General features: G+C 40.8%; 1 protein-coding gene and 1 long non-coding RNA gene across 2 annotated transcripts in view; one reads left to right on the top strand and one right to left on the bottom strand.

The window, feature by feature from the left end:
• The first annotated feature begins 8,933 nt into the window (after positions 1-8,933).
• Positions 8,934-10,177, top strand: LOC308394023. Its single transcript, XR_013971082.1, has 2 exons — positions 8,934-9,265; positions 9,875-10,177. It is a non-coding gene; the product is annotated as an uncharacterized lncRNA (long non-coding RNA).
• A 9,760-nt stretch (positions 10,178-19,937) lies between these two features.
• The window catches only part of LOC308394123 (cholecystokinin receptor-like), a gene marked incomplete at its 5' end in the record, with an annotated part of 74,743 nt that continues 70,604 nt past the window's right edge, over positions 19,938-24,076 (bottom strand). Inside the window, 2 exons of the mRNA XM_080878295.1 lie at positions 19,938-20,901; positions 22,740-22,867. Coding sequence (XP_080734421.1) covers positions 20,333-20,901; positions 22,740-22,867 — 697 coding nt within the window. The 3' untranslated portion in view covers positions 19,938-20,332. The remainder of the gene's footprint in view (positions 20,902-22,739; positions 22,868-24,076) is intronic.

Raw genomic sequence — 24,076 nt, 5'->3', positions numbered from 1 at the left:
GGCCAACACACAGGGACAGACAACCATTCGCGCTCACATTCACTCGCACATTCACACCTAATGGCAATTTGGATTTTCCAATTAACCTATCCCCTCAAGCTGAATGTCTTTGGACGGTGGGAGGAAGCCGGAGTACCCGGAGGGAACCCACGCAAACACGGGGAGAACATGCAAACTCCACACAGAAAGACCCCGGCCTGATGTTGGAATTGAACTCAGGACCTTCGTGCTGTGCGGCAACAGTGCTAACCACGATTTTACAAATACGGCCTGCATGGGGGGGTATATCACGAAAAAGCCTTTGCTGTCCAACAAAAAAATACAGTTTGCCCTTGAAGGTAAATAGCACGCTCAGGACAAATGGATCAGTAGAAATATATGGCTGTTTTTTGGGTGAAGAGCTGTGAAGCACAGAGGTGAAAATGAAATTGTTTGATGTGGCTTTGCTACCTGAGGGACAAGCCAGCTAGCAGCCACTGAGTCAGCTATGAATTCTGGATCATGTCAAAGAGTGCTTGAAAATAATGAGAAGCTATCTGTCTGAAAACTGAAGTTGAACTGGAAATGGATCTTTCAACAGGATAATGATACTAATCATGGTAGCAAATCCACCAAGGCACAGCTCATAAAGAAAAAGAAATCTGAAATGTTGTGAAGTATTATTGTGGGGGGATCAAATGGGTGCTACAAGCATATAATACGCGCAATAATATATATATATATATATATATATATATATATATATATATATATTTATTTATTTTTTCCCTTCCTACGATAGCCCGACGGGCAGGGCAGAGATAGATTTTGGTAGCCCGACTGGAAAAATCGCTAGCGTCGGGCTAGCGATTTTGCGAGCCCTGTATCTGATTGAGGAATCACTCATCTTTGGAAAAGAGAGTTTATTACAGAGAAATGGCTCTTTCCAAAATAAAAGCTATACTATACGCTTCTTCTGGGCTATATTCTCAGCAGCATATTAAACATATCAGGTCCCCATAAGGAGAATCATGTGCTAACGGCTGTCTAAATAACTCGGTTTGTAGTTGTAAGTTTGTAGCATGCGTGCTTGTTGTTTTTGTCTGCTTCCACTTGTCTTTGCACTACGATGATGTCGGCGTAAATGTGCAGTCATATTCGTTGTGTTCCCACTAGTGCTGTCAGCGTTAATCTCGTTGAAATGACGTTAACGCCACAACACGGCAAATCTCCGTTAACGAGCTACCGCGGATCGCCCCGTGCATGGGGCTGGACGGCCAACACGTTAATGAGCCAACTGCGCTAACACACTAGCTCCCACCCATGTAATTGAGCATTGCATGGCACATCCAACATACTGTTTTACTTTAGTCCATCACGCGCTTACCTTCAGGGTCACATGAAAACCAAAATAGTTCCAAACGCCAGATCTGAATGAGGGTGGGGGAGGTTCAATTTGCCATGTTGCAAGGAGAGCTTAACTTCTGTCTCGCTAGCTTGCCCTGCGCTCAGTGAATCTGCGTTCGACTACTCCGCCTAGGCTGCACTGTCGAGTGCAGATCCACTTCAGAAGGAAAGTAGATCAAATAAATTAAAAATGTTGTATTGTTCAATACATATGCGTACCGAACCGAAAGCACTGTATCGAACGGTTCAATATCGATACGAATATCGTTGCACCCCTAATTAATATATATATATATATATATATATATATATATATATATATATATATATATATATATATATATATATATATATATATATTATTAGGGGTCTGTGCTGTCTGTGTTGAGCGCTCAGTGAATCTGCGTTCGACTACTCCACCTAGGCTGCACTGTCCAGCGCAGATCCACTGAGCGCTCAACACAGACAGCATAGTCAGAAGGAAGAGCGCAGGGCAAGCTAGCGAGACAGAAGTTAAGCTCTCCTTGCAACAGGCAAATTGAACCTCATTCAGATCTGGCGTTTGGAATTATTTTGGTTTTCATGTGACGTATGACCCTGAAGGTAAGCGAGTCATGGACTAAAGTAAAACAGTATGTTGGATGTGCCATGCAATGCTCAATTACATTGGTGTGAACTAGTGTGTTAGCGCAGTTAGCTCGTTAACGTGTTGGCCGTCTAGCCCCATGCACGGAGCGATCGGCAGTAGCTCGTTAACGGAGATTTGCCGTGTTGTGGCGTTAAGGTCATTTCAACGAGATTAACCTGAAAGCACTAGTGGGAACACAACGAATATGACTGCACATTTACACCGACATCATCCTAGTGCAAAGACAAGTGGAAGCAGACAAAAAAAAGCAAGCATGCTACTAACTTTAGCCGAGTCATTTAGACAGCTGTTAGCACATGATTCTCCTTATGCTGCTGAGAATATAGCCCAGAAGAAGCGGATAGTATAGCTTTTATTTTGGAAAGAGCCATTTCTCTGTAATAAACTCTCTTTTCCAAAGATGAGTGATTCCTCAATCAGATACAGGGCTTGCAATATCGCTAGCCCGACGTCCCGGAGCTAGCGATTTTTTCAGTCGGGCTACCAAAATCTTTCTCTTCCCTGCCCGTCGGGCTATTGTAGGAAAAATATATGTCAATGCTTTTGCATTCTTTCAGAAATGTAGCTGGGTAATTATGTCATTGGCATCGGTGAGCCACTGTCAATATGTGACATATTGAAGTCGCGTTTGAATTTGCGCTTGTTTTTTTGCTTTCACTTTGCAATCTTGCGAACTGTGTATAGAGAGCGACAGCACTGATCTGTGAGTGATGATAATTTGTGCACCAATTCCTCTGACATCGTCTTATTAATCGTTAGCTTACTATGCAAACATGACAAGTGAAATCTCCCGCAGCAAGCTTAAACATGTGAGAGGTTGATCGCGCAGAGAATCGCTGAGCTTATGTGAGTGCGTGTCTAAAAGCAAAATAAGACAGGTCAGGGTGAAGAAGTGACAGCCAAAGAAAAGCTTACCACAAAACGGAGAAGTTATGACAAATCAGACTATAAGGCAAAAAGAAAGTGCAGCTTTATGGTTTCATGGACAAAAGAATTTCTGTGGCTGCAATATGATGAGCTAAATAACCAGGGCTGCACATAAGTGGTCCGCAGGTGCGCATTCGCTGTCAAAATAAAAAACACACACAAGGGTTAGGGTTAAACTTAAAAACTGTACTTTTGAGTTAAAATATATATTTATAATTTTAATAAATGACAAATTAAAAAGGCATGAACATTTTTTTTGTATCGAAAAAATATCGAACCGTGACACCAAAGTATCGAACCGAACCGTGAATTTTGTGTATCGTTGCACCCCATATACACATGTGTGTGTGTGTGTGTGTGTGTGTGTGTGCATATATATATATATATATATATATATATATATATATATATATATATATATATATAATATAAAAATATCTCTCAAGTGCAGGATCTACCAAGAAGATGCTCTGTCCCCACTGCTGTTCTGCATAGGCCTGAACCCCCTCAGTGAGATCATTAACAAGACTGGCTACGGATACCGACTACGGAACGGAGCAGTTGTCAGCCACCTCCTGTACATGGATGACATCAAGCTGTATGCCAAGAGTGAACGAGACATCGATTCACTGATCCACACTACCAGGCTATACAGCAATGACATTGGAATGTCGTTCGGACTGGAGAAGTGTAGTCGGATGGTAACAAAGAGAGGAAAGGTAGTCAGAACTGAGGGGATTGAACTACCAGAAGGCAACATTGCAGACAGAGGACAGTTACAAGTACCTGGGGATCCCGCAGGCGAATGGGAACCATGAAGAGGCCGCTAGAAAGGCTGCAACCACCAAGTACCTGCAGAGGGTCAGGCAAGTCCTGAGGAGTCAGCTGAATGGTAAGAACAAGATCCGGGCCATCAACACGTACGCCCTGCCCGTGATCAGGTACCCTGCTGGGGTAATAGGCTGGCCAAAGGGGGAGATAGAAGCCACTGACATAAAGACAAGAAAGCTCCTTACCATGCATGGAGCCCCAAGTCCAGCACCCTGAGGCTGTATGCTAAGCGGAAGGAAGGGGGCCGGGGACTGGTGAGTGTCAGCACCACAGTCCAGGATGAGACAACAAACATCCAAGAATACATTGGGAAGATGGCCCCAACTGACCGAGTGCTCAGTGAATACCTTAGGCAGCAGAAACCCAAGAAAGAGGAGGGAGACGAGGAACCATCATGGAAGGACAGGCCCCTGCACGGTATGTACCACCGGCAGATAGAGGAGGTGGCTGATATCCAGAAATCCTACCAGTGGCTGGACAAAGCTGGACTGAAAGACAGCACAGAGGCACTAATCATGGCAGCACAAGAACAAGCTCTGAGTACAAGATCCATAGAGGCTGGGGTCTATCACACCAGGCAAGACCCCCGGTGCAGGCTGTGTAAAGATGCCCCAGAGACAATCCAGCACATAACAGCAGGGTGCAAGATGCTAGCAGGCAAGGCATACATGGAACGCCATAACCAAGTGGCCGGCATAGTGTACAGGAACATCTGTGCCGAGTATAACCTGGAAGTCCCGAGGTCAAAATGGGAGATGCCCCCAAGGGTGGTGGAGAATGACCGAGCTAAGATCCTGTGGGACTTCCAGATACAGACGGACAAAATGGTGGTGGCTAACCAACCGGACATAGTGGTGGTAGACAAACAGAAGGAGACAGCCGTAGTGATCGATGTAGCGGTTCCGAATGACAGCAATATCAGGAAGAAGGAACACGAGAAGCTGGAGAAATACCAAGGGCTCAGAGAAGAGCTCGAGAGGATGTGGAGGGTGAAGGTAACGGTGGTCCCCGTGGTAATCGGAGCACTAGGTGCGGTGACTCCCAAGCTAGGCGAGTGGCTCCAGCAGATCCCGGGAATAACATCGGAGATCTCTGTCCAGAAGAGCGCAGTCCTGGGAACAGCTAAGATACTGCGCAGGACCCTCAAGCTCCCAGGCCTCTGGTAGAGGACCCGAGCTTGAAGGATAAACCGCCCGCAGGGGCGTGCTGGGTGTTTTTTTTTATATATATATATATATATATATATATATATATATATATATATATATATATATATATATATAGAAAATATTTCAGTTTCTTTGGGATGAACTTTTATTAATACAGGTTAGCCAACGTGATATGTCATATGGCCAAAAAGTAAAATGTATTTCACAAGGTAAATCTTAAAACCTTATAATACAATAAAAATTTAAAATGCTTTCTTTCATTATTCATATATATTCATTTATAATACACATCTCTTTCCATTTCAATAAATTTTAAATCTCACAATCTCATCCACATAAATACTGCAAGAGGAATGAATGCTTGGGCATTGAAATAAATCCACGAGATTCTCCAATGCGCCAAGTACTGGCAAATATATGGAAATCTGTCACAGTACGGCTGTGTGCAGGCAAAAGTAGGACCCAAACGCAAACTCACAGAGACAAAAGGTAAACTCAAAAAACACAGCTTTATTGCTGGCGTGGAGTGGGACACGAAAAACAATACAAAATAAACTAAACTGGGAAAACTAAAGCACAAGGAGCCACAGGGAAAAATCACACAGCTATGATGGAGACTACGACACTGACAAAGAGAAACACAGGGCTTAAATACACAGAGGGATAACGAGGGAATGAGACACAGAAGGAGGGCACAGCTGGGAGAAATCAGGACTGGACGAGACAGAGACGCAAAACTAGAAACACTCACATGAGGCATGGACCTTCAAAGTAAAACAGGAAGTATCACACAGAGACGCGAACTAGACACAGTGGAGACAGCAACTAAGAAACAGAGACAAACCATAAGGCAGAGGTCTAAGAACCAAAATACACAGAGGGAAATACTCAGCTTTGAACACAAGAGACTAGACTAGAGGGAGTAACAAAAGACCAACCATGAGAACATAATGCACAATGCAGGGTGACAGAAAACAAGAAACTCAAACATGCAAAGACACACCATAAACAGAACAGAGGGGGCACAGAGAGACATGAAGGGCAGGGGAGACTTAACATGGGTTGAAACACAAGGGGGAACTAATAAGCAAATCAACATAGGAGGCCTAATGAGCTAAACATACTATAAACATCAAAATGAACTAAAACTCAAATCACTGGGTCCTAAGACCCAGGATCGTGACAGAAATCACTCATTGTCTCCTGCCTTAATTACAAAAGCACACACAAAGTGGATGCCGCCAAACCAAGCATTTACACGTAAAGCTCTCTCAGGGATTTTTGTGTGCCAATTGTCTGCCTGCTGAACTCACAACCACCTCTGCCGCGTCCCTAAACTGCTCGTGGACAGTGCTTGTGTCTGCAAATCTCAGTTGTCACCCATACGCTATTGTCATTCATGTATTCATATGCCTCTGCACCGAAAGGGATAAAAAGCTGGGTGGTAAGTGGGTGGCAGGGGGAATGCAGGGACAGGGATTGCAAAGCAATGGGACGACATGAAAAACGGGCCACACTTGAAAGTGACAGGATGTGACAGTACTAAGCTGTCAACATGCACCATATATAGGACAAAGGTATTACATCATGCTGCTTAATACAAATACAGTTTATAAGCTGTGAGGCCAAGTGATACAATTAGGACTGAGCACAGTGTTAAATTATTCACAGCAACACATAATTTAATGTTACTGATTGAATTCATGAATAAAATTTGTGGAAATGTGGTTTGTTAATGAACAGCAACTGCAACTTCCATTCAGACAACTGGAGAAGTTCAGCTTATTTATACATTTTTAGTCAAACAAATGCGCAGATTATGCATTATGTGCAGGATTCTATGGCTAATTAATGTCCATGTCTGGGATGAGTTGGTTCTCCGGGTAGGGGAGTTTAAGTATCTCGGTGATGCAGACGCTGTACTGATCTGTTGTGGTTCAGAGAGAGCTGAGCATGAAGGCAAAACTTTTAATTTACCGGTTGATCTACATTCCTGCCCTGTTGGTAATGGGTATTTGCTACTAACTGAAGGAATGAGATCACAGATAAGCAGCGGAAATGAGCTTCCTTCGAAGGCTGTCTGGGCTCTCTCTTCAATATTGGGTGAGCATTTTGGTTAATTTGGAAGGGCTCACAGTAAAGCCTCATCTTCATCCAACAGAGCCAGTTGAGGTGGTTGGATGTTACTAGGATGCCTCATGGACACCACTTAGGCCAAGCTAATTTCTCCAACTCATTCAGGGAGACATCAAATGAGCTGGAGGAGCACAAGTAAGATAAGATAAGATAACCTTTATTAGTCCCACACATGGGAAATTTGTTTTGTCACAGCAGGAAGTGGACAGTGCAAAAGTTATGAGGCAAAAATTAGAATACAATAAGAATAAATACAGTACACAACTGTACAGAATAGAATAAAATAAAATACTATATACAGTAGAATAAAATAAAATAAATATACAATAAGATAAAAATAGAATACAAATACAAATACTATATACAACTGAGAAGTAGCTGAGAACAAGGACGACAATAGTCTAAGTTTCTGTTTTAACTGCTGCAGTTATAACTTAAATGCCATGTCCCATTTTGGACCCAGGGGTTTTGAGTTTTTGTGGAATCATTATGGTTTCTTTTTGATATTTTATGCTTGAGATTTAGATTTAGTTTTCCCTTGTGCTTTGTAGTGTTCGCCATTATGTTGTGTGTTTCACCTTAGTGTATGGTAGTGTATTTCCATGCCAAATTCCAGTGTTTCTTAGTTTGTGGTTGCATTATAAGTCTTTACTGTTAGTGTTTACTGTGTTGTGAGTCCTGCATTTCAATTCAATTCAGTTTAATTCAGTTTTATTTATATAGCGCCAAATCACAACTACAGTCGTCTCAAGGCGTCGTATCCCACATAGCAGACAGGTCTGGCCCGGATCTGGTGTCAAGCTGGCACTGATGGCTGACTTCTGGCATGGTAAGTGGTATGCCATCCAGATATGGGCCAGGCCTGGCATAGATGACACTGTTTATGTGATGGCACGCCACATCTAGCCTGATTATGGTTTGGTTTTTGTGACCCAGGCTCATAGAAAACAGCTCTGGCCCGGATCGGGCATCAAGCTGGCACTTCTTACTGACTGGTGTCACTGCTGGCTGACTTCTGGCATGGTAAGTGGTATGTCAACCAGATGTGGGCCAGGTCTGACAATGATGGCACTATTTATGTTCCTATTTTCCTATTTTAGTTAGAAGACCCAAATGCCATGTTGCAATACTATACTGCTATGGTAGCCAACATTTCAAATGCAGGTTTGACAGGTTTGTGAGTGTACACTTTATCCAAAACCTAGTGAGGGTTTACTCATGTTTACCACCAGGTGACTGTAGCTCAGATGGTAGCACGGCTCATCTAGAAATCGGAAGGTTGGTGGTTCGATTCCTGGCTTCTCCACTCTATATGTCAAGAGCGTGGATGTGTATGAATGTAGTTTGAAAGCACTCAGTTTAGAGAGATTGGGTGAATGTGGCCTGTTGTATAGAGCACTTTGAGTAATCCGGGAGAGTAGAAAAGCATTATATGAGAATCAGTCCATTCACTGTCTGACTAGAGTTTCGTCATGTTACTTTTGCATTATTATGTTCTGGCACATTGTTATTACATGGCTTGATTAAAGTACACATTAAGCTGACATCTGGGGTCAGAGCTGAAACTGTTCTGGGCCAGCACAGTGCCAGCAGTGTGTCTGCAACTAGCCTTGTGCTGGCCCATGTGTGGGCCCCCTCTGGCAAACCTGATCTGGGCCATCAAAGGGCCGTCATTTTTAGCGGTATGTGGGCCAAGTGTAAGCTCATTGTGTGGGCCAGTTCCAGGACATACCAATTTTGCTATGTGGGATATTGTAAGGTAGACCCTACAATAATACATACTGAGAGAAACCCAACAATCATATGACCCCCTATGAGCAAGCACACAGCAAATTCAAAAGTGTTAAATGTTTTGGTGTTAATAGTCTTCTTGCAAAAGTAGAGTTAATTTTACTCTAAGCAGAGTCACATTCTTTTAATGTAACTCTGAGGTGTAAAATGATAGTAGTTAAAATCGAGTGTTAAAAATGAGTGTTTCTATGTCAAATCTGGAGGTGTTACAATGGAAACATTAACTCTTGACCTCTTAACTCTGAACTCCTAGAGGGGCTATGACACCAATAGAGTAAATTCACAGACTCCGCCCCCAGCACGGCTCCAATCGAAGCTGAAGTGAAGCCGTTTCAGAACATTTTGTTCTACATATTTGAGTTGTTTGCCATGCTTGGTAAGTCATTTTTTCAAAGATTGTTTCAATTATTATTATGAGCTTTTACTTCTGTGGCTCTTTGGAGTTGAGACAAAGCTGTGTGAAAGGCATTAGCCATGTTGCTCGCTGATAGCATAATATTCTGTTTTAGCTAGCTGAAAGGTATTGTTTGCGGGCAAATACCACAGCCTTGAAAAAAGCTTGCATGTGAATTTTCAGTCAAACTTTTGGTCAAATACACCTAAAACAATGTCTAGAATGTGAAATGTTGGTATAATGGTGCTACTTGAAGCCTGAAAACGATCGCCCGTAAAAAAAAAATAAAAATAAAAATAAAAAACACGAGCAAACAGCAGTAGCAGGCATCCTGACTGGGTTCTACGTTAGCATAGATCCCTCCAGAGTTTTGTGCACACGGTTTAGGTAAAAATTAAAAAGGTTGCGGTTTTACATTTAGTTCAGTATTACCTGTTGCCTGTGTCCTTGTCTTTTGGGAAAATACTTTACACAAGTAATGGCTCAAAGAGGATTCCTTTTTTTTTTTTTTTTTTACTGTGCTGCAATTGTTTACTGGATTATTTGTGCCATTAATTGGCGTCAACTAATTTTTAGTCAATCTCCGCACAGGATATGCTTGTGAAGATGGAATATGGGGGAGAGCAGAAGTGCGTTGAAGTTCCACAAAGGGATGAATGAAGGACATGCATATTGTATTGAAGAAATAAGTGATGAGAATGCTGTTATTTGCATTTACCATGTCAGACCTTTTGATAAACAAAATTCTAATGAAAGTGAGAACATGTATACTGTTACATCTTTCAGAAAATGTTTTGAAATTGTGGTGCACAGTTCAGAATAAATGTTTTTCAAAAACCATTGCATCTTTTTAGTAAATGTTTATTTCCAAAATAAATTTCTAGAAGTTCAGAACAGTAAAATTCCCGCTTTTTAGAATGAATTAGAAGATAACTCTTACGTAGTTAAACTAAAATACTCTTTGAGAGTTAATATATAAACTCTTAACACCAAGTGTTAAATTATCAACTCCAGACAGATTTGGTGTTTAACACTAAATCAGAGTTAACGTACCAACTCTCCAAAAAGAGTTAAATTAACACTCTCTGGTGTGGACCCATATAGACACTTTAATAGTGTTGAAATCAAATCCGACAGTGTTAATTTGGACATGCTGGATTTGCTGTGCACTTTGACGACAGTGGGAAGGAAAAACTCCCTTTTAACAGGAAGAAACCTCCGGCAGAACCAGGCTCAGGGAGGGGCGGCCATCTGCTGTGACTAGTTGGGGAGAGAGAAGGAAGACAGGATAAAGACATGCTGTGGAAGAGAGACAGAGATTAATAACAAGTACGATTTACTGCAGAGAAGTCTATTAACACATAGTGAGTGAGAAAGGTGACTGAAGAAGAAATACTCAGTGCGTCATGGGAATCCTCCAGCAGCCTAATTCATTTGGGTCCTACCCTACCACAGTGGAACCTGACACTAAACCCATATAAGTTGTATTAGTTGTCTAATTAGTTATCTGCTTTAATTAGAAGTCTTCCATGTGAGTTAATGCAATACCTGGAGTTTCATATGATTACCTACACGATCCTCATGAACATCCCCAACTTGGAAAGTTGTTGCTGTAGTTGTAAATTTGTACATTTTTCATAACTATTAATTGTTGCTGACACATCCAACAGTAAATCACAAACTATGCTTTTCTCCGGGATGAGTCTGGACATATATCACAGCTGTCAGGACATTTTTATTGTTGACTGCTCTAACTGTCTAATCATATCACTTTAATCAGTCAGAAAAATGGTTTATTTTTCCCAGGTAGCTAGGTAATGGTAAAAATACATTTATGGTACCAGAGTTTCATCAGTAGATATGCAATATATGCACATAGACTGATTCAGTTGTTGATTTCTTAATGCATTTCAGCACTGGTTTTCTTCACTCACCTGTATCACTCATTATGGGTTTATAAACCATTCTGCATTTAATCATTAGTTATTATTTATCTCTGGCTCTCTTCCATATCATGTCTTTATCCTGTCCTCCTAACCTCACCCCCAACCAGTCATGGCTGATGGGCACGTCTCCATGAACCTGGTTCTGTGGGAGGTTTCTTCCTGTTAAAAGGGAGTTTTTCCTTCCCACTGTCGCCAAAGTGCTTGCTCATAGGGGGTCATGTGATTGTTGGGGTTTTCACCGTTTTCTCTGTATTATTTTATCTCACAATATAAAGCACCTTGAGGCAACTGTTGTTGTGATTTGGCACCATATGAATAAAATTGAATTGAATAATAATGTAAAACTGCTGTTTTGCCCTGGGAAACACTTCTTTGCACATAAATCTCTTAAGCGGTCAAGCAGGGTTATTTTCTTTAAGAATGTCAGGAACCGAGGTGTATTAATTGAACGAAACTAATAATATAACTTTAAAATGCATTCTGGTCTCCCACTGCAGACCAGGTTATAAAGACTTACATGTAAGAACAATTGGGTGGCACAATGGTGTGATGATTAACACTGTGACCTCACATCATGAGAGTCTTTGCTTTGAAATTGCCAGCCGGCTGGAGCCTTCTTCTGTCCTGTTTGGCCATCCCCTGTTCCCTCCATGCCCGAGTGAGTTCTGTCCATGTACTCCAGCTTCTACTCATGGTCCAAAGACATCCATGTCAGGTTAATGATTCTAAACTGGCCATTTGTGTGAATGGTTATCTGTACCTCTGTGTTAGCCCTTTGACAGCTAGGATAGGCTCCAGCCCTACTGCAGCTGTGAAATGGAAAAAGAGAGTTTCAAGATAAATCTGAACAAGCAGCTAAAGAATGCATTCTCACATTAGAATGGGTTGTTTTGCTACAATTACATTAGGTATTAATCACATTATATATTTCTCTTGATTCTTATTACTCCAGTCTGTGCTCCTTTGTGTAGGCTTCATAAATCAAACTTGTTATGAAAGACCTGAATGATGTGCATTTGTCATGCTTTTGGAGGCATTTCTCATCAGTTTTCAAAGGCAAAAATATGAAATTTACACTGCAGGAGAAGATCCCTGAGAAACACCTTGTTAGTCTCAGCCTGAAAACAAGAGCTTTATACTTAGGTAATGCTTACTGTAATTGGCAACATTGCCGCAGAAGGTACGTAAAAGATGCCACAGAGATAATGGAACTTTTTTCAGTGTTGCTCGTAGCAAAGGCAGGTTGGAGGATTCAAGCAGGTGAAATCTGCACTTCTCCTGCTAATTCACATTCTAATGTTAATGTTTGCATCAGTACCCAAAATACATTTTCAAGAATGACTACTGATTTAAGTTCCTTAACTAATCTTGGTTGATACCAGTTTTCTCTGCTGCATGGTAGATCAACACAAGAATAAAGCCAGATTTTATGTACCAGGCTTATTTTATACATATCAGCAAATGTTTAAGACAGAGTCGTCAGATGTGGCTATCTCATCTGCCTTAATCACAGGGTGATGGTGCAAAACTGTCCAGAGAGCTTGAGTTGGTGTTGGGAAAGGTGTAAAAAAAAAAAAAAAACCCCGAATAAATGCATAAAATGTGCATAAATGTAGAAATACACCTGAGTCAATTATGTAGCAGATTAATTTTTGAAGTCAGCTGATTTGCAAAATGAAGCTCTACGTATTTTATATTACACACATTGGCCACTTTGTTTGGTAGTTGTTGGACCAACTCACTGCATTTAGACATTGAATTGGGAAGAAAATATAACTGAGTGTCTTTCAACATGACATGGCTATTGGTGCAACACAGGCTGGTCGTCAACTGGGATTTTCTCATACAACAACCTAATGACCAAAAAAGAAAAATATATGAGTGAGCTGCAGTTCTTTGCAGGATTTTTTTTTTTGTGTGTTGATGCCAGAGGTCCGAGGAGAATGGTCACAGATGAAATGATGAGTGTTGATTTGTACTGCAATATTTGGATTGTATGCTGAGAATCTGGTTTTAGTCATTTGGTTCAGTTATTCTTACCAATTTTATTTGTATGAACTTTGTGTTTCTTTTTTCACTTGTGTTTATTTAAATGATCTGTGTTTTCAAAGATTCCAAAGTGGGTGAATATCCAATATGCTTCATTTCATTTTCTGCCCACTGTTGAGTGCTTTAATTATATAAGATATTTCAGCTGACATCAGAAAAACGTAACACTGTAAATTTGAAGTGTTTAATATCGAGCATTTTTGCTCATGTGTTCTCCAGTATGTGGTCTTTTACCACACGTTTGGGTAGGCAGGCTATAATCTGAAAACAAACAACTCTTTTTATAATGATGTATAGAATAGCTTTGGAAGTTCAAAGTTAAATAGACAATGTTTAAAAATGACATATTTATCTGAATGCCATGAATCTCTCTCTAGTGGTTTATTATTGAAAAACTGTCATTATTGGCAACTTCTTGAGAAACTCTAAGAAGACAGAATGTATTGTGTTTAGTTTCATATGTAAAGCTTAGTTGAGTATGTTCCACAGTAAGAATTGTGTGGGAGGTGTGAAGGTTTAAAAATAAGCTGTGTTTTCTAACTAAACGGCTAAATTGAAACTGTTAGAATCTCTATGAAAATGAGCCGTTCATCTGCTAATATAAAGTTAAACTGGAAGATTGAATTCTATTTTTCAAAATTGTATTTAATGTTGTGGGTTTTTTTTTCTTGTTTTCCTTTATTAAACAGGTACTGGTATGCCATCTGGACCATCTCCCTTTCCAGTATTCATTTCCTTCATAGCCACCTTTATTTCCCTCCTTACTAATTAGCTGCTCTTCATTATTCACAAGTTTCCTTCCATTCATGCTCCTCTCTCTCATTGTCTTCATTCATCAGCTGCTCAAACTACTCCTTTCATCTTCTCAGCATATTAACTCGTTAGGAGATTTTTGTCTCTGTCCCTAATCATTCTAACCTGATGCACACTCTTTCCATTTTGGTCTCTCTACCTGGCCAACAAGCTGTTTTCTCCTTCTTTAGTGTCCAGCCTCACACACAACTCAATATGAGCCTCTTCCTTTGCTACTTCCCTCTTTGCTCTATGCCTCCCAGTATTCCTGTAGACTTTCTTCATCTCCTTGACCATCCCACTTCTTTATTTATTATCATATTCCTATCCTATATTCCTATTCCACCAAACACCTTCTTGGCAGTTTCCCTCACTTGAGCTGTTTTCACCTACCACTCAGAGTTTTGCATTTTATTCTTAACACCATACCTATCAAACACCTTGTCACCTACACGTCTACTGAAATTCACTCCAATCACCAGTCTCTCTTCCTGGGGACAATCTCTACCACTTCACCCAACTTACACCAGAATTCCTCCTTTGAATCACCTTGTTGTTGAATTGTGCTATACAAATAAACTTGCCTTGCCTTGCCTTGCCTTGCCTTTTCTTCTGGCATCCAGCCTTTATTATCTCCCTTCAACAATCAGCATCAAACCTTGGGTTACCAGCTACCAGTGTTGGGAAGGTTACTTTTAAAATGTATTCCATTACAGAATACAGAATACATGCCCCAAAATGTATTCTGTAACGTATTCCGTTACGTTACTCAATGACAGTAACGTATTCTGAATACTTTGGATTACTTAATATATTATCATGCTTTTTACAACAACGTGAATGTACTATTGCTGTGATTTATTACTATTACTGAAGGTCCGCGACTCCGAACTGTAGTAAAGGGACCTCTGACTAATACGGCGGGGTCCCTGTCGGCTTGTGTGGGTCGACTTTGCTAGCGAGAGACAAAGAGAGGCGTTGAAAGACTGCTCCAACGGAACTTATTGTTTTCGGAGGAAAACACGAACACGGTGTACAGTCGAGTCTTAATAGCTTACTTACAACTGGGCTCGTCAGGCACTCTTATTGGCTGAAGTGGTTATTATTATATTTACATGCTTCCAGCTCCCGTTTTTCCTCGATGACAACTCGTACCTTTCCACTCCCCTTTTTCTCCCTCCTCGCGCTGAGAGACCCATAACGTGTATGGCAGTCCATTCTCCCTGCAACACGGACTACACTGCCCATGATGCTACATTCTTTAGAGCTATAAATGGTAAATGGCCTGTATTTATATAGTGCTTTACTAGTCCCTAAGGACCCCAAAGCGCTTTACATATCCAGTCATCCACCTATTCACACACTGGTGCTACATTGTAGCCACAGCCACCCTGGGGCGCACTGACAGAGGCGAGGCTGCCGGACACTGGCGCCACCGGGCCCTCTGACCACCACCAGTAGGCAACGGGTGAAGTGTCTTGCCCAAGGACACAACGACCGAGACTGTCCAAGCTGGGGCTCGAACCGGCAACCTTCCGATTACAAGGCGAACTCCCAACTCTTGAGCCACGATCGCCCAGAATGCTTGTAGCATTCTGCCTGTTAGCTTAGCACAACAACAGCAACAACGAAAAGGTGCTCTCTCACCCAGGAAACACACAGTCGCAGAGAGAGAGAGAGAGCGTCGCCCTGTAACCATGGCAACCGTAACGCTGCCGCCTGGAACAACAGAACGTAGCTGTCAAACAAAACCCAAACAGTCCTGACCCGCGACAAAATGAAACAGGAAAGTACCGCAGTGTATTCCATTTATTTCAACAAAGTAACTGTATTCTGAATACCACCTTTTTAAACGGTAACTGTAACGGAATACAGTTACTCATATTTTGTATTTTAAATACGTAACAGCGGTACATGTATTCCGTTACTCCCCAACACTGCCAGCTACAAACTCATTACCCTATGTAACCTTCACCTCAACAACACAATTAACATACTCTTTCTTTAAGGTTGCTCCTACTGCATTTTGCTTTTTCTGCTTCCTACCATTGTAGAACAATTTGAATCCAATTCCAGTGCTCCTGGCTTGGCTTGCCTTCCACCAGATCAACTGCACACACAAATACCTCTACCTTTCTTCTCTCCATCATATTAGCCAGCTCTCTTGCTTTACCAGGCATAGTGACTACATTTAAAGTCCCCACTGTCACAGCTTCACTCCTGCCTTTTCTTCTCTCATGCTGCCTCCTTATATTGTAACATTATCAACTGAATGATAACAAAGTTTGTTTGTTAGTTTGTTTATTTGTTTGAGGTTTTTTGTTTTTTTTGGGTGGGGGGGGGGGGGGGTAATTAAGATTTACTGGGAAAAAAAAACATTTTAAAGGAGAAAAATAATCCACTCTTTGAAATTGTGAGGCATTTATTTTTTCATTTAGTTTTTATTTCATTTTCAGTTCTGGACATGACAGCATGACCGCATGTACAATACAACACTGAACGAAGAGGTTTCTAGAGTAATTTCAACACATAAACACACTTTGCAAACTTTCCAAGCTATTAACATTTCCCAGTCCCTCCTCTCCTGCTTCCAGTTGAACATGTTTCTGTTAAAAGGGGACCTATTACTCTTACCAATCTTTTTTTGTTATCCTCATGCACAGATATAGCTTTGCATTGTCCAAGCTAGATTGTAGGGCATTTTATCTCATGTTTCTTTATGCTCCCTCCTTTCCCAGTTTCCTCTGATTGACCAGCTTTCAGAAGCCTGCAAAGGGGCATCCAGTGCCTTGTAAACATCCTTCTTGTTCCTTTTGGGCATCAGCTGCCAATTTTTTTTAATATAAATTATTCATTTTCTCTTCAGCTTACAGCTTGAGCATTCTGCTTTCAGCGATTAATTTTATGTATGTTTGCCTAAGTATTTGATCCTTTGCTATACATGAACAACAAGCATTAATACATTACACATATGACATAAAGTAAGGCAAAAAATAACAGGTCCCCTTTCATTCTTAGCAGGTAGGTAAACTTCTGTATTGAACAACTATCTCCGACCATCTCATACCTTTGTTTCCCTGAAGGATCAGCTTTACATTATAGCATTCTTGCTAGCTATTAGCAAGGTTTTCACCAAACATTTGTGCTTTCTCTCTCTTTTTCACCTTCTTAACAGCTGGTTATATATTACACATGTAAAGCTTTAGTTTAGTTAAACATGAGAATGGTTGACCTCTAAGGTGCCGCAAAGCCTCTAAAACTGCTGCTGAGTCGCTACAGTAGTTGCTTTTGATTTGGTGAGTTTAAGAAGAAACTAGCTAAATATTCCCAACTAAACTGTTGCACTTTGTGCTGCAGAGATTTCAGGCAGATTCACATTTTCTGATATGCGCTTACCACCAGGCCTCAAACAAGCAGAATAAGTGGATGAACAGTCCTCACCTCTTTCATTAAAGCTCTCACATTAGTAAGTATATGAAGAGATATGGATTTTTGGGCCATTTATTGTACACGTTGAGGTTTTTAATTACATAGAAAAATTAAAAACTTGTGTTCCTTTCTCCTTTCTGTAGTATAAGAAAGTGTAGTGGGGGGAAACATTTACCCAGTTTACCCAAAACAGCACAATAATTAATTAACCTCCTAGGACCTGGTGTCCACATATGTGGACATCACATTTTTTTGTTGTCTAGACCAAAATATAAAATTTTGCTCTACAAGGGCCTGATATCCACTTACGAGGACGTTAGACTGCCACTGTTCTATCAAAATTTAAAGCGAATGTGCTCGTATGTGGATCTCATTTTTCTCAGAAACAAAAATCAGGCAAAAAAAAAATCATATAATTCTTTGTTTTTACATTCATCAGGTCCCAATGAGCCCAAATAGCAAAGAGAAAATATAAATGCATGCCATGAAAAAGTTCGGGTCTTAGGAGGTTAATGATCAATTATGTCATCCAAAAAACAATATTATACTTCATTTCCATTAAAACTTTTACTTGTGGCCAAATACAGGGAGTGCAGAATTATTAGGCAAATTAGTATTTTGTCCACTTCATCCTCTTCATGCATGTTGTCTTACTCCAGGCTGTATAGGCTCAAAAGCCTACTACCAATTAAGCATATTAGGTGATGTGCATCTCTGTAATGAGAAGGGGTGTGGTCTAATGACATCAACACCCTATATCAGGTGTGCATAATTATTAGGCAACGTCCTTTCCTTTGGCAAAATGGGTCAAAAGAAGGACTTGACAGGCTCAGAAAAGTCAAAAATAGTGAGATATCTTGCAGAGGGATGCAGCAGTCTCAAAATTTCAAAGCTTCTGAAGCGTGATCATCGAACAATCAAGCGTTTCAATCAAAATAGTCAACAGGGTCGCAAGAAGCGTGTGGAAAAACCAAGGCGCAAAATAACTGCCCATGAACTGAGAAAAGTCAAGCGTGCAGCTGCCAAGATGCCACTTGCCACCAGTTTGGCCATATTTCAGAGCTGCAACATCACTGGAGTGTCCAAAAGCACAAGGTGTGCAATACTCAGAGACATGGCCAAGGTAAGAAAGGCTGAAAGACGACCACCACTGAACAAGACACACAAGCTGAAACGTCAAGACTGGGCCAAGAAATATCTCAAGACTGATTTTTCTAAGGTTTCATGGACTGATGAAATGAGAGTGAGTCTTGATGGGCCAGATGGATGGGCCCGTGGCTGGTAAAGGGCAGAGAGCTCCAGTCCGACTCAGACGCCAGCAAGGTGGAGGTGGAGTACTGGTTTGGGCTGGTATCATCAAAGATGAGCTTGTGGGGCCTTTTCGGGTTGAGGATGGAGTCAAGCTCAACTCCCAGTCCTACTGCCAGTTTCTGGAAGACACCTTCTTCAAGCAGTGGTACAGGAAGAAGTCTGCATCCTTCAAGAAAAACATGATTTTCATGCAGGACAATGCTCCATCACACGCGTCCAAGTACTCCACAGCGTGGCTGGCAAGAAAGGGTATAAAAGAAGAAAAACTAATGACATGGCCACCTTGTTCACCTGATCTGAACCCCATTGAGAACCTGTGGTCCATCATCAAATGTGAGATTTACAAGGAGGGAAAACAGTACACCTCTCTGAACAGTGTCTGGGAGGCTGTGGTTGCTGCTGCACGCAATGTTGATGGTGAACAGATCAAAACACTGACAGAATCCATGGATGGCAGGCTTTTGAGTGTCCTTGCAAAGAAAGGTGGCTATATTGGTCACTGATTTGTTTTTGTTTTGTTTTTGAATGTCAGAAATGTATATTTGTGTATGTGGAGATGTTATATTGGTTTCACTGGTAAAAATAAATAATTGAGATGGGTATATATTTGTTTTTTGTTAAGTTGCCTAATAATTATGCACAGTAATAGTCACCTGCACACACAGATATCCCCCTAAAATAGCTAAAACTAAAAACAAACTAAAAACTACTTCCAAAAACCTTCAGCTTTTATATTAATGAGTTTTTTGGGTTCATTGAGAACATGGTTGTTGTTCAATAATAAAATTATTCCTCAAAAATACAACTTGCCTAATAATTCTGCACTCCCTGCATGGTAGTACTCATTCAAAAGCCATAATATCAAGTGGGAAAATGGTCATAAATAAATAGGATAGTGATTAATTAGCATTAATATTAATGATAAGATCAATGATTAATGAATATAAAAATAAAATAATAGTAATAATAATACTGGCACCAGAAAAAGATGCCCTGAATGACTGAAGATGAACAAAAATGGAACCGAAATCCTTCCATTCGCAGTAGGTTAGCCGGTCTTCATTATTTAGCAGTCTCCATCAAAACGTTCACCTTAAATAAACTTAAAGACAGAATAATATGTACACAGAATTTATATTTTCAACATAGTTTTCCCACTAAAATGTCCGTCCCAGCTAGCGAACAAACAAAGCCACACAAAGAGCACAGGCACTTGATGTTCTTTTCAGGATGCAACAAAGCAGATGCTGCTAGTTAAACTGGAGTAAAAGGATGTCACCAAAAAGAAACAGTATTTTCTCCACTTCACATTCTGCAACCATGCACGAAGAATTTAAAGAAGACCTTTGAAAAAGACCTCTAAGCAAGGGCATGGATATTACTCAGCACATGACTCACACCATAATAAGATGAAGAGTGACAAACAGAAGATTAAAAAAAAAAAAACAGGGAAAAAATAAAACAGATGGCACATACACTGTAACCACAGCCACTGATGCGACCACCCGGCCCTCCTCGAGGCTTAGCAGGTGCCGGTGGTGCTTACAGTGGTGTAGCTGAACTTGGACATTGAGGTCGCCATCGATGTGCCCATGGAGGTGGCGTTGATGCCGTCTTCCCCACCTTCCCTCCCACTGCACCAACAGCACAGACGGTTGCGACTGCAGCAGGCAAAAGTGGACAGCAGAGCCTTGCGAAAACGTGTGTTCATGAAGCAGTAAATGATGGGGTTGACACAGGCCGACGTGTAGGACAGGAGGTGGATGAAAGAGATGGGTGCTCCTGAGAGGGCTTTGGTGACAGACTTCATGTCAAAGGCTTTCCAGGTATTGACTGTGAACAAGGGCATCCAGCAGATGAAGAAGAGTGCTACGATCACCATCAGCATGCGGATGACGCGCCTCTTAGCCTGCAGCTTAGCCTCGGAGGTGTTGCTGCGGGCGCGCTCAGTCTTGACCTGCACGGTGCTAGATGAGGCAGAGAGGGTGGGAAGCTCCACAGAAGAGGAGGGCTTTTTGGATACCTGGATGTAGCAGCCATCATCATCGTCATTCGGCCCTGTCAAAGGTCTGTCTACACCATTTTTCTGGCCTGTAGAAGTACAGGGGGAAAGCGTAAGTTTGAGTCACCTTAAATCACGTGTCATTAACAGAAACAGGTGACACATGATTACAATACATTTTGGCTTCCTGCAGCTGACACAGCTGCAGACAGTTAGAAACACCCCACCTTCCCTCACTAACAACTGAAGTGGTTAAATTTCATAACACTGAACAAACCCTTTAGGAGGAATTTCAGGGGTCGATAAATCTCCCGTTTGAACAACATTTAAGTATTAAACAGTTATCATAAATGCTATCCTGGCCAGCACACGTTAACATTAGCTGTTTAGCTATACCGATATTTTGACACATAGCTTCAGTATGTCCAGAGTTTGGAGAACTAATTTCACTATTTGTTTATTAGTAGGTTCTAAAAATATATTCTACCTCATGATCTTTAACGAAATAATCATCAAAATCAAAGTAATTTGTAAAATGAATAAAATTGTGGCTAGGATAGGCTCCACCCCTCCCTGCAACCCTGAATTGAATAAGTGGAAGAAAATGGATGGATGGATGGATGGATGGATGGATGGATGGATGGATGGATGAATGGATGGATGGATGGATGGATGGATGGATGAAATAACATTTCTAAACTTAATCTTAAATACTTATTTTGTCTTACCCTCAAACACTCTCCGTATGTATAACCCATGTGAACAAGAACTAGTCAACGGCGGGGATGAAGAACTCCCTTTTAACAGGAAGAGATGTCAGGCAGAAACCAGGCTTTCCTCTGATCTTAATCATGGATTAGCAGGTGTGTTTGGGTTTACTTCACATGCAGTTCTTGGGTGTAACGTTTCCAAAGTTAAGCATTAATGACATTAGATTTCTCAGTAGTGTAACAATATAACAAATTGCTTGGAGCACTTTAGCCTTCATTTCTGTTTGTTCACACTTCTACAGTGGAAACAATGTGGCAATGGCTTTGAAAGGTTCATTTCCATTCTTACACGCTTTCATCTTTTTAGAACACCTGAATGAAACACATTTAAACAAAATGACTGTGATGCCAACCAAAATGTAAAACCTGATTTGCAACGCACCGTCTGCTAGTGTCTGAAAATTGCATAATTATCCTGTAGCTTAAAATAACCCTAACCCAACTCTAAATGATTCAACTCCATGTGGAATTCCATGCAAGGATGGAAGTTTATTTTGCTACGATCTATTTTCTAATTTTATTTCAGTAATAAATTACCATCACTACTGAATTCTGTTTCACATGTTCCCCACCTTGATGAATCACACTCAAGACTGGACTCCATGGAAACTGGTGCTGCTGATACACACAGTTATAGCAGCAGTTATAATTGACCTAAAGTGACCGTATTTCAGCTATATCAGATATATTTTTTTCTGTTTCTGTTTAAATGGAGAATATCAGCCGCAAGACAACAACCCGAGTGGTTCCAAGGACAGTGGAGTATATTTTTGGATGGAACAGGTGCAGAACCTCCAGGTAGCAACAAAATATGTCATTCTCTGCTTGAGGCAGATTACACAAATGTCCCTTTGTATATGTGTAGAAATATTTATTTGCTGCTGTTGCCTGGAAATGACAGTGTGCTATCTAAGTGCATAACAATAAAACTCAAGTAGGCACATGTTTATTTTCACAATAGCATATGTCTTATATTTACTAGCCATTTATAGTCGGGGAACATTTACTGGCCCTTCTGATTGTTTCCTGCCTTCCACATGTAATTTATGGCAGCCCCATTTGGGTCTGGAGAAAGTGATTTTTCATCTTCACTACAAGTTAAATCAATGCAAACAACAATCCTTTCACAATTGGATTAAATGTATAATGGATCTCACCAGTTGCCTCCTTGCTCTGGCCCAGCTCAAACTGAATGCCCCGGTAGAGCTCTCTGGAGATCAGACCATAGGCTATACTCATCACCACTCCCGGGATAAAGAACAGAATGAGCAGCAGCAGCACGTACCTGAAAACAGCCAGAATGGAATAAAAGGGGTGTAAAAATCACAGATTTGCAACTAAATCAGTCCTCAAAGCTGAAGAAATCCAGCTGAAAAATTTGCTTGTGAGCGTAACTGTTTTTCTCTTTGCCTCTGTATTGCCATGCACATCCAGGAGATGGGCTAAAGGCCCTACAGATGCTCCTCCCAACAGTTATCTTTACCCCCTTTGCTTCTTAGCAAAATGTACTGCAGCATCTCAGGTCAGTTCTGCAGCTCCTCTCTGCAGACCATGACCCCCCTCAGCACCCTGCAGTGTAACCCGCCTTTACACTCTGTTTTTCTTTGAGCTGTTTACCTCTGGTGATACTCTTGATGCTGCAGCGTTTGTATATATCACCAGTAGTGGGGTTTTTTTGGGTTTTTTTGCCGCAGCCTTATTGGAAGACCAGAACAACAGTATGAAGTTTTAACTTACTTACTGTACATGAAGACCAACTGGCATAATAATTACTACAAATTCTTTCCTTAAACACCTTTTTGAGATGCATGACACAACAGGGCTTTGCACCATGCTTTTTCCAGTGTCAATATCCCAACATATGTAGATTAGAAGATCATAGTGTAGAAAGTACTGTTTTTGTTTTGTCATCAATCAGTACAAGTTTGAGGATCTTAAGACATGTCTGAAAAACACTGGAAAGTTTGATAAGTTGGCGCTGAAGAATCCTGTCCATGCAGGACTATGTCATCTGCATAAAAATGTATTTTATATGTTTAGTTTTGCTTTACTTAGAAAAATGTTTGCTAACAAAAAGACTATGATCACCTCTCACCCAGTAAAAACTTGTTCAAAAGACAAATTTCTCAGTTTCTCAACATTTTCTACAGGTAAAAGGCAAAAATATCAAATATTACAAGTTATAAAACTATCCATCCATTCTTACGGCCATGGGTGGTGTCTAAAACATTGCCAACCACTATACTGCCAGGTATAAAATATAGTACATTTGAGTTAAATCTTTTTGGTAGCTGTCTTTTTTTGTAGCTTCAGCACTGTGAAAAGATATTTGCCTGCTTCTTTATTTCTTAGTTTTTTGCACATTAGCCACACTAAAATATAAATCATTTCCAAAGCATCTCAATCTGATTTGACTCCGACTTTGACAAGGCCACTCCAAAACCTTCATTTTGTTTTTCAAACCATTCACACCATTGCTGATGTATTTCAGATC

Source organism: Rhamphochromis sp. 'chilingali' (genome assembly GCF_963969265.1).
Source record: "Rhamphochromis sp. 'chilingali' genome assembly, chromosome: 3".
NCBI classification, from domain to species: domain Eukaryota; kingdom Metazoa; phylum Chordata; class Actinopteri; order Cichliformes; family Cichlidae; genus Rhamphochromis; species Rhamphochromis sp. 'chilingali'.
Note: the sequence above shows the minus strand (reverse complement) of the source record. Positions and strands in the feature narration are given on the sequence as shown.